The 15,924-nt window shown below is 38.2% G+C and overlaps 1 protein-coding gene across 8 annotated transcripts in view; it reads left to right on the top strand.

Moving 5' to 3' along the window:
* Positions 1–1,083: 1,083 nt before the first annotated feature.
* crppa (CDP-L-ribitol pyrophosphorylase A) overlaps positions 1,084–15,924 on the top strand; it is a 110,376-nt gene continuing 95,535 nt past the window's right edge. For 3 of the 8 annotated variants that reach the window (XM_018094647.2, XM_031903375.1, XM_018094648.2), the window contains exons 1-2: positions 2,598–3,016; positions 10,783–11,062. In XM_018094647.2, the coding sequence (XP_017950136.1) occupies positions 2,868–3,016; positions 10,783–11,062 (429 nt within the window). In that variant the 5' untranslated portion in view covers positions 2,598–2,867. 8 annotated transcript variants of the gene reach the window in all.

The raw sequence follows: 15,924 nt of genomic DNA, 5'->3' as shown, positions 1-15,924 counted from the left end.
GGCTGCTGAATGGCCACCTTTAGAAAGACCCCTTGGCCAGCGTTTCCTACAGCACCCACTTATTTTACCTTTTCTAAGCTGAGACTGGGCAGCATTGCTGATTCTGAGTTTGCTCACTATACTAAAATAATAATTTATGGTTAAAAATTGAAAATTTTAAATTACCAGTGGCATCTATTTACAACCCAGTGACGTACCACCTCTCACAAAGTCCTCTCATTGCCTAAAGATGGCCATACATGTTCAGATTTTAGTCTTCTTCCAATGAAAGTTCGGATAGCAGTCATATGTTTAAATGCAAAGATCTAAAACTAACAATCAGACTGAAAATTAACAAATTAGAGGATGTTCTGAACATGAAATAGTTGGCAGACACCAATCATATGAAAGTGACTTCCATTGTAGGTTCCCAAGGATATTGTCCGATACACAATACTTACAGATTTTATCATTATCCCACTGAAATTTTCTAATCCGGCCAATCAACTGAACGACTTGTCGCCATGGTACAAAAATTATCAGGACAATAATTCTGAGTACACACAGTCTGAAAATCGTACAAAACTATATCCAGCTGTATTGCAGAAGCAGCCATTGCCACACTTGGGGTAATGTAATAAGGAAAAGTTTGCTTTGGTCTGTAGCCTTCTTTGCTTTCACATGTGACAAGCAAATGTTACCATTGGTTGCTATGGGTAACCAGATCAGTAGGAGACTTGGCAGCTTTTATTACATTACCCACAAAAATAGTCTACTACACCCATACACGTTTTCACTGGGAAATTGATTAATGGAATTTGTAGATTATCCAAATGCCTTTTTTCATCAGTTTGAGTCATACTTAAAATAGGCATAATCGTCAGTATTCAGCAGCATAGAATTTTACTAAAGAATTCCTATTCAGACTCAGGGCCGCCATGACGGGGGGCACAGCTGTCCCGGGCCCGAACGATCATGGCTTTAAAGGCGGCCCGGCAGTGATACAGCTTTTAAGCACGGCCCCTTTAAAGAGTTCCAGGCCCTTGGCTCATTGGCGGTCAGCGGGTCGTTTTATTGGTTGCGCCCCGTGTGTACGCGTGACGTCAGCACGCACGGGGCGCAACCTAATAAAAGATCTGCAGCGGCGAAAAGAGGGATCTAAGAAGAGACAGGGGACACAGGTGGACGAAGCAGCCGGACGCAGCAGGCAGGCAGGGAGGCAGACGAGCAGGAGGGGTGGGGGAGGACGCTGAGGGGAGCTGGGGCATGGTGTTGGGGGGAGCTCGGGGATGTTGGGGAGAATGCTGGGGGGAGCTGAGGGATGTTGGGGGGTAGTTGGGGTATGTTGGGTAGAACGCTGGGGGGAGCTGAAGGATCTTGGGGAGTATGCTGAGGGGAACTAAAGGATGTTGGGGAGGATGCTGGGTGGAGCTGAATGATGTTGGGGAGGATGCTGGGTGGAGCTGAAGGATGAGGGGGAGGATGCTGGGTGGAGCTGAAGGATGAGGGTGAGGATGCTGGGTGGAGCTGAAGGATGTTGGGGAGGATGCTGGGTGGAGCTGAAGGATGTTGGGGAGGATGCTGGGTGGAGCTGAAGGATGTTGGGGAGGATGCTGGGTGGAGCTGAAGGATGTTGGGGAGGATGTTGGGTGGAGATGAAAGGTTGAGGGGGAGGATGCTGAGTGGAGCTGAAGGATGTTGAGGAGTATGCTGAGGGGAGCTAAAGGATGTTGGGGAGGATGCTGAGGGGCGCTAGAGGATGCTGAGGGGAGCTGAAAGATGTTGGGGAGTATGCTGAGGGGAGCTAAAGGATGATGGGGAGGATGCTGAGGGGCGCTAGAGGATGCTGAGGGGAGCTGAAGGATGTTGGGGAGTATGCTGAGGGGAGCTAAAGGATGTTGGGGAGGATGCTGAGGGGCGCTAGAGGATGCTGGGGGGAACTGAAGGATGTTGGGGAGGACGTGGGGGGAGCTGAAGGATGTTGGGGAGGATGCTGAGGGGAGCTGAAGGATGTTGGGGTGGACGCTGAGGGGAGCTGGAGGATGTTGGGGAGGATGCTGAGGGGAGCTGAAGGATGTTGGGGAGGACGTAGCGGGGAGCTGAAGGATGTTGGGGAGGATGCTGGGTGGAGCTGGAGAATGTTGGGGAGGTAAAGGATGTTGGGGAGGAGGCTGAGGGGAGGTGAAGGATGTTGGGGGTGGATGCTGAGGGGAGCTTGAGGATTTTGGGGAGGAGGCTGAGGGGAGCTTGAGGATGTTGGGGAGGAGGCTGAGGGGAGCTGAAGGATGCTGGGGAGGATGCTAAGGGGAGCTGAAGGATGTTGGGGAGGACGCTGGGGGAAGTTGGAGGAAGATGGTGGGACCTTACAATGCTAGGGGGGAGCTGAAGAATGCTGGGGAGGATGCTGGGGGGAGCTGAAGGATGTTGGGGAGGATGATGGGGGGAGCTGGAGGATGCTGCGGGGGAGCTGGAGGATGTTGCTCATAGTATGGGGACACTGGGGGTCTCTGCCCTGGCACCAATGCAAAACGTAACCCTTGGCTACCAATGTTTTAGGGGGGCCCTGGCTACCAATGTCTGTGTGTGTCCTTTGTACTGATGGGAGGGGCCATTTGGGGACGGGCATAGGAGGAGGAGGGGGCCCAGAAAATTTTGTTGTGAGGGGCCCTGTGATTTCTGATGGCGGCCCTGGTCAGACTCTAACCGGTATCACTACTAAAATACAACCTGTAGCAAGCACATTTGATCAGGATAATTATTTTACAGTATGTGCTAGGCCTGTTGTTGGCTACCAGCCTGAGAAGCAGCGTCGCTCAGCTGTGCCTGTATGTTGAGGCGGGAGAGAGAGCTCAGCCCAGACTGCAGCAGCAGAGGGGGAGACGGGCCGGATGGATGATGCAGCGAAGGACCTGGGGCGATGTGCTGTGGTGTTGCCGGCTGGGGGCTGTGGGGAGAGACTGGGCAGTTTGACCCCCAAACAATTTTGCACGGTTCTTGGAAGGCCCCTTATCAGTCACACACTGGAGGCTTTTGAAAGGTAAACTTACACCCCCGCCCAGTAGACGGTACCATTCTGACACCGGAACTACTGTACGCTTAGTTCTATGCAAATATTTTGCCTTATTGGTTTTTTACTAGACTTAAGATAAGGAGATATAAATTATGGAAAGACCCCTTATCCAGAAAACCCTTGGTCCCAAACATTCTGGATCACAGGTCCTATACCTGTCTATATCTTTTGGAGATTTATTTATGTAAGATTATTAGTAGCTGTTTTTATCCAAATTTGCCATAAATTATATATTTTTTTTACTCTACCGTATGTGATAATTTATACATAATTGTCCATTAGGGCACTCTATATTTATTATAGATGATACACAGGGTTTGTGAGGGGCTATGTGCCATGGATTTATGCATGCAGATTATTAGAGATGCACCAAATCCACTGGGATTCGGACGAATACTGAACCAAATCCGAATCCTAATTAGCATTTGCTTACAGTTAGGAATTGGTTCGGCCAGGACCGTGGGTTCGGCTGAATCCAAATCCTGGCCAAATAACGAATCGAATCCTGGATACAGATTATACTGTAAGTAAGAAAACAGGACGATATTATGGATGGATGGTTGCTAGGCTGTGTGAAAAGGCAGTTTTGGTTCTCTTAAAAAATTCTGAATGGAAATAGGAATTGTACCCAATATTTGAGGTAAATGATGATTCTTTTAAAAATAAATGGAATGAGATGCTGTCAGATTGTTCTGTCAGGATGATGAAACTGATGACTGAACTTCAGGGAAAAAAATGTTTCTGGACCAAGGGATAAGGTTATGGCTCATAAGACTGATAGAGACAGCAGGAATTATTCAGGGTCAATGTGTGTGTAAGACATACTGAATATATAGGCAGGACCCTAAGAGGTCACAAAAGTCTATGATGAAACATTCCTTAAACTACCCGAGAGTGAATTTTTATAATGATTAAGTTGATGATATTTTAAAAGAGATCAGATGGGCTCTCCTTCATCTTTTTTCTTTTTGCTTTCAGGAATCACATGTCAAAGAGACGTTTGTTTTTAAAAGAAATCCCAGAGCACTTCAAATTAATAGAAAGCAATGAGAGAGTGAAAAAGAAACATAAATCTATAAGAAGAAAGAGTACATCAGATGAAAAGATGCAAGAGAGAAAGATATATGTTTAGAAAGAGAGATATAAGAGGCAGGGATTTATGCTTTGTTCTACACAGGACTTTAATGTTAAAATTAGAACCAACATAGTTGGTTTGTAGAAAACATTTTAGTTGTGATTTTAATTTGGAGGGTCCTTTTTTGGTTGTTCTCACCAGTTGACTTTAACTTTTCCCCACTACTGGGCATTCACAGTCACTTTCACTGGAAAAAACAAGGCTGGCACTAAAGAAAACTGGACAAATTAGCCAAAAAGTGGTGCAGTTAAAACACATTAGTTTTATTTAAATAAAAACCATCTCAAATATGAACAGCCTGATGCGTTTCATGCCTAAAACAGGCACTTAATCATAGGCTAAAGAATCTTTGGAAACAACCGTATTTAAAGCTAAAACAAGCATGAAATTACAAAATGAAATAACCACTCATAGAACCCCATTTTTCCACCAATCAGATAACATTTCTCAGAGGAGGTAATTGGTTACATGTTACATAGATACACAGATGTTTGAGAAATTGCTTTTAAAGAGTTAAAACGATTTTTCAAGGAAATAGTGCATATAATAGAAGTAGTGAAGCACTTATAGCAAAAGCTTAATTCCAATTATTATGTATAAAGATTATATTTCTTTGGATACATAAACAGGTATAGAAGACTGTATAAAAGAGTCAAAATAGAATCAAGGTGGAACATAATACATATATTAAAAAAGCATGACACATTATATTCAAGGGTAATCTTGTGCCTAGCCGAAAGATCCAAAGGACCTCATTTTTAAGTAATTTATCAAATGTATTCCCACCTCTGTTACCTACACTGACTCTTTCTATACCAGCCACTGTAAAAAAATCCAAAGATCTATTAGTACAATATGCAAAGTGTCAGCAACAGTAGTTTCACACCTAATATTCTTTATATTGAGTACATTTTCTCTTATCCTATCTTTCAAAGGACAACTAGTTTGACCAACATATTGTTTGAAACATTTTGTACATGTGATTAGATAAATCACATTTCTCGAATTACAATTCATATGTTGTTTTAATAGTGTATATTTTACAATGAAACTGAAGAAGTAAAAGTTTTTGAAACTGTTACAAAGTAATGTATCTAGTAGAACCACTTTTAAACATGCCTTTTACTGTTAACCATGTATAGGATAAAGATTCATTGCGTGTTGCATAACTAGAAGAGAGAGTATCCCTAAGGGTCTTAGAATGCCTGCTTATAAAGGTACAATTACTACCCAAAATTTAAATTTAAAATTTCATCTTTGTAGCTATTTTTTTTTTTAATTTTTAAATTTTCAAGACTGTATGCCCTTTTAAATAAGCAATCTCTTAGTTGGCATGATTTTAACACTTAGGGGCATATTTACTAAAATTCTTTTTTTTTCTGGCCTTTAAAGTCATATAAACTCCACATGGTATAAATTTGAATTAAACTGGATCATTGTTGTATTTATAAAATGTCACAGTAATGCTTGAATCATTGAAGGTTGTAACATCTTTTGGGCAGGGCCCTCTTCACCTCTTGTATCAGTTATTGGTTGCTTTATTTGTTACTCTGTATGTCCATTGTATGAAACCTATTTATTGTACAGCGCTGCGGAATATGTTGGCGCTTTATAAATAAATGTTAATAATAATAAATAATAATTGCCACTCATTCTTGGAAAATAATAATGTGTTTATGTTTCAGTTGAAACTGGGGTGAAATAGAAAACAATGATGGGATTAATTTCCCCTTGAAAACGTGTGAAATAAAAAAACAATGAGGGGATTCATTTCCCTTTGAGGCTGGGTGAAACTCAAAACAATAAGGGTATTATCTTCCTCTTGAAGCTGGGTGAAACTGAAAACAATAAGGGGATTAACTTCTCATTGAAATTTCAAGGACCGGCTGTCACTGACTATTCTATTTTTCTATTATTCAAAGCCCCCATGGGACTCAATGGTACTCGTCAGATCAAACCTGCCGATTTTTTTTTTTTTTTTTTTTTTAAATCACAAATTATGGGAGTTATTTTGGGAAAACTCGAATTATTCAGAGAACAATAACGAAAAAATTGTGTTCTGGCAAAAACCCATAAGTAAATCTCGAAATGATCTACAAGTAAGAAAAAATCTGACTATCTCAAAATTTATCAGTAAATGTTCCCCATTAATTTTCTCAACCTTAAAAATTGACTATATGGTATACTTTTAATTAAATGTTGTGGATGAACTGACTGAGTATGCAATATGGTATTCCCAGTGCATTCTTTTCTATACAAGGTAGAAAACAACCTTGTTATTATTTGACATTAGAGTTATGCCCAAAAAATTAACAAAGTGCTCTTAAAACACAGATTTAGATGATTATCATTAATATATTGTGTACATTTTTCAAAATGAAAATTAGTGTCAGACCAAATCAGAAGAATATCATCGATAAACCGACCATAATAAATTATCTCTTTAAAAGGGTTATCGTTGTTAAAGATACACTAGCCAAATATAAGTTTGCAAAAGAAGGAACAAATTTGGCATCCATGGCGGCACCACAAACTTGAAGATAAAATTTCTGGTCAAACAAAAAAATAATTCTGTCGTTAAAAAGGAAATTGCTTTTAAAATGAAGCATATCATATTATTATCATATGTGCTGTAACAACATTGATGGCATTCAGTAGCTTTTAAACCCAATTTGGGAGGTATGCAAGAATAAAGGGAACAAACATCAACTGAAGCCCATTTATAAGAAGTTTGCCAATCAAAATGATCAAACACTTGAAGTACATGACCACTATATTTCATGTAACTTGCCAATCTAAATACTAAAGGTTAAAGAAGATAATCTATAAATTCACACAGTTTCTCACTAAGGGACCCTGTACCGGCCACAATGGGGCACCCAGGGGGAGGTGGTTGTTGTTTATGAATCAATGGAAGATGGGACTTTTTAGAAAGTCAACTTTTAAAAATGGTGCAATACTTTACTCAGTTATGCCATTATTAACAGCCTCATCAATAAATTCAAACAGAGCTTTTTGAAAATCTCTTGTAGCATTATAAGAGTAATTTATAAGATTCAGTGTCAGGTAGTTGTTTTAAAGCCTCTGTAACATATGGCTGTTTATCTGAGACCACAATTTTACCCCCCTTTGTCTGCTTTTCTGATGACTATATGCTCATTGTTTTTTAAAGTTTTTAGCACTTTTCTTTCTTTATAATTTAGATTAGACTTTTTAGATTTTGTTTGTTTAATTTCATCATACAAAGCTGTTAATTCTGTCTCCACTTGCTTTTGAAACATAACTACAGTATTACCCCCTAGATGTACTGGGTAAAAATTTGAAGAATTACCAAATGCTTTAACCTGAAATAGGGGTAAAACAGCAGTAACTTTTCCTGCATCAGATATAGTTTCTCTATGTAATTCCTCTAATTCAATGGCAGAAAAAAAACTCATTAAATGTATTAAAGTCTGAAAAAAGTTGTGCGTGTTTTCTCTTTAAGAGGAATAGTAGATTTCATATCATTTTCAAAGAAGTGTAATTTTCTCACAAAACTATTAGCATCTACAGTAGTATCAAATAGACTGAAATCACTTGTAGGGGAAAAGGAAAGTCCTTTTTGGAGTAAACTTAACTCCTCTGCAGACAAAGTCCATCCTGATAAATTCAAAACTTCCTCCTCCTTCACTCTCTCAAGGTGTAAGCGCTCATTCCTGTTCACAAATCTCTCTCTGAGTTCCTAGGGAGAGGCATAGTGGAGGCTGCTATTTGTCAGATGCACCTTAGAAGTCTGATACTATGGGGCACATTTACTAAGGTTTTTTTTTATGTTTCGTTTTTTTCCAGATTTATGTATGTGTTTTTTAGACAGTGTACTTTTTTTTAAAAACCACTCACATTTGAGATTTGTAAAAATTTGTGTGACTTTTTTTTAATGACAAAAGTACGCCAGTTTATGGTAGCGCGAACCATTGTCCTATGGACGCTTTCAATAGTAGAGGTATAGAATAGTCAGTGACAGCCTGTCCTTGACACATCTGCAAGGGGAAGTTAATCCCATCATTGTTTTTAGTTCACCCAGTTTCAAGAGGAAGTTAATCCCCTCATTGTTTTCTCTTTTACACATTTTCAAGGGGAAGTTAATCTCATCATTGTTTTCTATTCCCCCAGTTTCAAGTGAAACCTAAACACATTATTTGTCTATGGATTCTCATTGTGTAAAAAAGTTATTGTTTTTCAAGAATGAGCGCCAATGTTTTTAAAATAGCTGCTGGAGCAATTCCTGTTTGTGAAAAATAAAGAGCATTCATAGAAATGAACAGCCATTTAAATTTTACAGATTTCTCAATTTTTGGCTCAAAAAAATTGTGATTTTCGGACAATAAACTCAATATTTTCTTTGACCCTACCAATATTATCATGACATTTAATAAATGCAAGAATGCTTGTGATTTATTTGAAAAAATCCCAAGTCGAGTTTATATGAGTTTCAAGGCCAGAAAAATTCTACTGTTAATAAATCTGCCCCCAAATGTAGTTTTTAGTCAGACTAAGTTTTCGTGATATTCATCTTACCAGGATAAACACCAAAAAATTCTGTAATGTAAACCTTCTAGGACAAGATCCATGACAGATTCATAGGAAGACATGGATATCTTAATTATTGAAGCTTCCAGCAGAAATAAACTATTCAGGTGAAGAATTATAGTAAGTTGAGAAAAAGCCCAGGAACTGTTGGTTTTTTAAATCTTACAACATCAGTATAAAACAAATACTTGTGCGAATGTTCAATGAGCAAAACAAATATAGCACAATCCCCAAACAATCACAAGAACTGCATATCACAATTATCTTTGAAGTAGAAAAGAATCTATGTGAATGCACTAATTACCATCCACTTACCTTATAAATATTGATCAGAACTTACTTGCTAAAATAATTACTAATAGAATTAAAGTATAGCTACCATTTTTAATACATCCAGACCATTTCAGGTTTATATCAGAAGGATAAGTTAAACACAATACGACTAAAATCATCAACTCAATATGATTAGCCAAGCCAAAAAAAGCCCTTGATGTTATCAATGGGCATGGAGAATTAAACATTATCAGACAAAATTGTCTAGTCTAGGACTAGACAAGGCTGCCCAATTTCCCAAATTGTATTTGTGTTAACTGAGACTCTATTATCTGCTGTTAGACAAAATTCCAACCTAACAAGGATATTAATTTTAAACAATTTTAAAGTAGTGTCCTTTGCTGGTGGTCTATTTTTTACCAAAAATAAGACCAAATAAAGTCTTACGTCTCTTTACCCAATTATTACATTTGGTAGAAAAACTCTGTAATATAACAGATGAACATTTACTACATATTTAGGGAGTCAAATATGATCTAATAAAATGCTCCTTTGCCAAAAAAATCTATATTCCACTGTTAAGCTCTATAAAAATAGGGCACTAACAAGTGCCAAAACATTTCCATTAATATTGTTAAAAATGGTAACATTCAGTCCCTATATCAATTCCAAATAATTTTTTAATAAGGTGAAAACCTGCATGCTAAAATTCATGTGGAAAGATTCAGCTCTGAGAATTAGATAAAAAGCAAAATGCAGTACAGGTTTGCAATGTATTGAGAACTATTATAAGGCCATTCACCTTGCCAGACTACTAGCCTGGTCAAAGAAAACAATTCACTTAGCATGGATAAATACAGAAAAGAATTCAAAGACTACTAACTAAAAAATATACCTTGGCTTCTCAAACCTCACCAGCTAGAGATTCCTGTGGATGATATATCTACCACCACTAATGCTTGGTGTCAAGCCCATCATATGGGGGCGCTGTTGTCCCAGGCTCGGTCAAATTTTGATCTAAAGTAGGGCTCAGTACCGCTAAATGTTTTGCTATCTATATAATTGACATAAAAACTTCCATGGTGTGCATAGAAATGTACGTAGATGCTTACATAACTTCTGTATCAAGCAATGAAAGGACAGAGCTGACTGACATGGGCACGTAGGACTGTAGGGTTTAAACTTAGGGCAAATTCCATTGACCACCAATGGATTAAAAAAACTCAAGATACATTTTACAAATTCCAAATTTTTGGCCATATACAGTAAGTGTTGGTACTAAGCGCTTCTGTTTATGGGGGCCCAGACAAAAATAGCTTTAACGTCAGACTGTTTACATTCTCTGCACCACTGGTTTTGACTCCTGAAACAGTGTAGCAGGAGTCAACAGCTTTAAAGGCTGGAGGAGAATTGACCTGCTATATTGTATCGAAAGAGTAAACAGAGAACAGAATTAAATGTTTTAATTATGCAATAAATACCGTTTTTGGCCAGAGATCTCCTTTAGGGCATTATACTTCAAACTGAAGAAAATGCCCAAGGCCAAGCATTCTGGATAATAGATGCCACACCTGTACAATGCCTACATTGTTTATATCTAGATTTTGATGTAAGCATGTCTTATCCATGGAGGTACCCTTGTACTCCGCATTGAATGGCATACAAACCATTTATTGTTTTCAGTATCCATAACTGTCAGCATAATGTTCTTTTGATCATGTACACTGAATATGACATTTTGCTCTCTTTCTTTCAGAGCCAGTTGGATAAAAGATATTATTGTTGTCGTGGCATCAGAGAGCCTTGATTTAATGAAGGCAATTATTCATAAATATGGCCATCAACGGGTGACACTGGTTAAGGGTGGAGAGACGCGTCACAGATCTATCTTTAATGGACTGAAAGTATTCTCTGAAAACCATTCTGATGACACTGCCATTGACAAACCAGAGGTGGTGATTATACATGATGCTGTGCGACCTTTTGTGGATGAAGATTTTTTGCTGCAAGTAGCAAAATCTGCCAAACAGCATGGGGTGAGTTCAGTTGGATTACTTCCCTTGGAAGATGGAGAGAGGTTGAATCAGATCTATGTAACACATAGCATATTCTATGAATTAAAATGTACTGAAACATGTCTTGCTATGTATTGTATTTTGATGTATTCTATACATCAAAATACCAAGAACAAAATTATAAAAAAAATCTAGTCCTCACTCACTGCCCTATACTGTATTTGTTTGCCACATTTCCAGGCCCAGCTGCTAAAGATTACAGTAATATTCCCCCAGTTAGTTCTCAGATCTTTCTGAGTGGCAAATTGTGCATTTCTAATCATGGAGATAAAGAAACACCTCGCACTGGCCAGACAAATATCATCTACTCCAAACTGATACTTTCCTCTATGGTCTGTTCATTTATAGATGTAGATCCTGACCATCCTCCATTAGAGACACTTGGACCCTGATTTTGTTAATAATGCAGGATAACTTAGATTATTCTATGCATGCATAGTCTTCCCTAGTTGTCAAAGTTTGAACAGGGTATGTCCACGTGTTTGCAAAGTTCAACAAAATACCAAGAGCAGTTGAGCAGAGTAGAGTCAGACGCAGCACAACTGCGCCCCGTTTAACACCTGCATTGAACCCACAATAGCAGAGCTTTGGACTTAGAGTAGAGAGATGTATTTACCCAATTTTCAGATTGTGTGAATTCCAAAAATAAATGGTTTTATGAGGTCATTTTAGTTTTTGGGTCTTTACACTTACACTTTTTTTTGTGTGATGATGTTATAGGCAGGCAGTTAACTGATTTTCCAGTGGCTGACGTATTATTCATGACAGTTCATATGCATATTGGGCATGAAACTATTATAACACCCTTAGCATTCAGGATGTTTTTATTTCTGTACATAAAATTCCTCTTGTATCAGTTATTGGTCGCTTTATATTTAAATCTGTATATTTAGTGCATGTACCAATTTGTTGTACAGTGCTTTGGAATACTTTTTATTATTAATAATAATAAAAATAATTCCTGATCTTTAATTGATCACTAGCCCCAAGAATAAATTGCTGGCTGATACATTATATAACTTTAAGAAGGGGCTGGATGGATTCTTAGCAAGTGAGGGAATACAGGGTTATGGGAGATAGCTCTTAGTTCAAGTTGATCCAGGGACTGGTCCGATTGCCATCTTGGAGTCAGGAAGGATTTTTTTCCCCTCTGCGGCAAATTAGAGAGGCTTCAGATGGGGTTTTTTGCCTTCCTCTGGATCAACTAGTAGTTAGGCAGGTTATATATAGGCATTATGGTTGAACTTGATGGACGTATGTCTTTTTTCAACCCAACTTACTATGTTACTATGTTACTATGTATTGTGAAAATTACAATATTTAACTCAATATTGTTTTAGAAAGATCTTTGTTATATTTATTTTAAGAAAGGCATTATGCAATGCCAGACAGCAGCTGCAAGGGCAGACAAGGCTTTAAGCTGTAGTAAAAGGGGCATAGATTCATGGAAGGAGACGGTCACTCTTCCACTTTACAGAGCACTGGTAAGACCCCATCTAGAATATGCAGTGCCGTTTTGATCTGCAGTGCTCAAATAGGATATTATTGAATTAGACAGGGTACAGAGAAAGGCTGGTAAAAAGTATGGAAATTCTCAGTTGCCAAGTTGGGTCTGTTTACCCTGGAGACGGTTGATATGATAACTACTTAGAACTATATAAGGGGTTGATATACTGTAATAATCTCTCTTATGCATAATTTACCAGAGAGTGCTTCCAGCAGACATGGGAGCACCCATTGCAATTACAAGAAAGAAGGTTCCATCTAAATATTTGGAAATAATTTTTTTACAGCTAGAGCTGTGAAGTTGTGGAATTCTCTCCCTCAATCAGTCATACTGGCAAATACATTAGATAGCTTCAAGAAGGGGTTGGATGGCTTTTTAGCAAGTGAGGAAGCATAGGGTTACGGAAGATAGCTCATAGTACAAGTTGATCCAGGAATTGGTCCAGTTGCCATCTTGGAGTCAGGAAGGAGCCCCCCCCCCCCCCATCCTTTGAGACAAATTAAAGAGGCTTCATCAGATGGGGTTTTTTCCCTTTCTCTGGATCAACTGGCAGTTAAGCAGGTTATATATAGGCATAAAAGGTTGAACTTGATGGACATGTGTCTTTTTTCAACCTAATTTACTACGTTACTATTTGTCAGTTTTGATTTAATTGATTCATCATTTGTATTAGATATAAATCCTGTATAAAACTGCTAGCTTAGGAATATGTTTTTGCACTCTTCTAAAAAAAAACTGATTTAACATGCATGGGTTTATAATATGCCCCTTAACAAATGCCAGCAAAATGTATGGCTTTGTAAAGGCCTAAAAAAATGCGTGTTCTGTTTGTCTTTTCAGCAGTACATCTGTTAAGGAGACTAGTCTGTAGAAAAACAAGAAAGCATGTACATACTCAGCACTGGCACTGAGGTGGTTAGACACTGGGGATCATACAATAAATTACCTTTGTTCACATGGCAAAAACAAATTGTTCTTTGGATTATTAGGATTTGCAAGGGCACTGCTCTTTCTATGGGTATCCATTGTGCTTTTTCAGTCAACTATGCATTCAACTTTCTACTCCAGACATAATCACAGAATGAGTTGTTTTCATTCGGAGTTGCTGTAGACAATGGCATTCAGACATTTTTCAGCCCTGCTTATTTACTTGCAAGTAAGTGGGAGTGCGGCTGTGTGCTCATTTCATTTCAGTGTAGCTTCTATTATCTCTCCATTTCCTTTTCCAATTATGCTTGTATAAATTATGCAATCTGAGTCTTCCTGAAGAGAATACATTTAAAAATAATGAAACTTAACAGCAGTTTAAAAAAAAAACAAAAAACGCCAGCATTTCATATTGGGCTTTACAGTAGCCGAACATTAGTATAATGCTTCATAAATATGCTGGATTTTAGGTAGCAGTGTCAAATGAAAACAATGTTATGTGGTGATGTGTAGTTTATTTAAAAATCATTGCTTTACATGGCAATGTAAATAGGCCCCTGTGTGTGTAGAATGAGGGATGTAAAAATGCTTTCCCTGCATTTATTGCACAGGGGAAGGTCTGCTTGACTCATTTTAGCTAACCCGACCCTAAGGATCTTCTGTCAAAAATACATTTTGTCCATCTCCTAACATTTGCCTATTCAAATGCAACCCTGATTGCTGATTTACCACACTTGCACCATGCTCTGAGAGTTGTTATGGTGTGTTGTTCATGGGCACTGAGGATGGCACAGTTTTTAAATAGACTATAGGGCCGATTCACTAAAGGTCGTTAACGCTTATCGCATAGTTTTAAGTGTGCGATAATTAAGTATCGATTCATCAAAGTCATTTCGCATGCGTTACTACTCATATCGCATGTGCAAAAAAACGCTTTATCGCAAAGTGTTATTTTTATCGCATTGAGGTAATTATCGCATAGAAATAATACTAACGCATAATTCACAAACATATTTGAAGCGTTAGAAGCATAAAATGTGGCGATAATTACTGTGAAACTTAACGCCTCCCAGGAGTAGGCGTTACTAAACAACAGTGCAGCTGGTGATTGTCTGTGGTACAACATGTAGTTTGCAGTGGGATTTTTTCAAGTATGTGTTGGCCCTAGAGTGATACAGCCTCCAGTTTTCAGGGAAATGGTAATTTTCAGAACAGTACTTTACAGAAAGTAATGGTTACGTGCGTAATAGCGTGCGCTAATATCGCGCGCTACGAAATAACGCATAAATATATCGGATGCTTTAAAATAACGCTTAAAAATATGTAATCGCCAGATAAATAACGACAATAACATTGCTTCTTAATTTTGACAAGTGTCCCTATAAATACACTCATTTTTTTGGACTTTAGCGAATCGCCCCTATATGTTTCAAACTTCAGACTAAAATCACTTATTATGAACTGCCTACATGCTCCGGAAATCTGTAGCTCAGGATATCGAGTCCTAAGGATGACACTGTAGAGATATTGAAATCCGGTTAGTGTCCCTTTAAACTAAATTCTTCTTAATTTGTATAATGTATTTAGGATGTCTGTTACTGATATCTTTTTGTTTGTTTCTTAGAACTATCCTTTTATCTATTCAGATGGATAGTGAAAAAATATACCAGAATAATCTTTATTGACACTAATGGGAACCAAGGCATATATGTGTCTTGCTTTTAATGTTAGGTCTGAAAATAATGATTTCCTCTTATAACCTACCAATGAACTATTTTCCAGTATTAACAATGACTGCTGGTTTCATGCAATATGAAATGGGTAGTATATAAGGTATATAAGATAAAGCCATTTTCTCATAATATCCTAGAAATTTTGAGAGATTTATATCTTAAACTTGACAGTTCAATATATTCTGTTATTGATCAAAGCTTTTTTGACTGCAAGGAACAAATTTACACATTTATTAAATGCGTGTTTGCCTTCTGTATTGTGCAAAAGTGGGCTTGGATTTAATTCTTATGTCATTTTCCTTGTTGTTTCTTTTCTGTATGCATGGCCTTGGCAGTGAAGTTTAAAGGAGATGTCAGCTCTAAGTTTTAAATAATGTCTAATGTCAAGGGTGCCTTACCCCCACCCTAACCGCATACATACCGCTCCCCCTACTTCCTCCTACAACCGGCACCATCGCTTTATTTCTTTTTCTGCTTCTTGTTTTACCCGGCGGCCATTTTGACGGGTGACGCCATTGAGCGCGCGCGTGTACGTTACAAATAGGCATGCTCGCATAGCCTCTCCTGCCTGACCTGCCTGGATTTTTTTTTTTGAACAAGCTTTATTAAAAAAACGCCAGTTACAGATATTGGTTGCCCTGCAGAACATGCACACT

The sequence above is a fragment of the Xenopus tropicalis genome, chromosome 6, assembly GCF_000004195.4.
Source record: "Xenopus tropicalis strain Nigerian chromosome 6, UCB_Xtro_10.0, whole genome shotgun sequence".
In the NCBI taxonomy this organism is placed as follows: domain Eukaryota; kingdom Metazoa; phylum Chordata; class Amphibia; order Anura; family Pipidae; genus Xenopus; species Xenopus tropicalis.
Note: the sequence above shows the minus strand (reverse complement) of the source record. Positions and strands in the feature narration are given on the sequence as shown.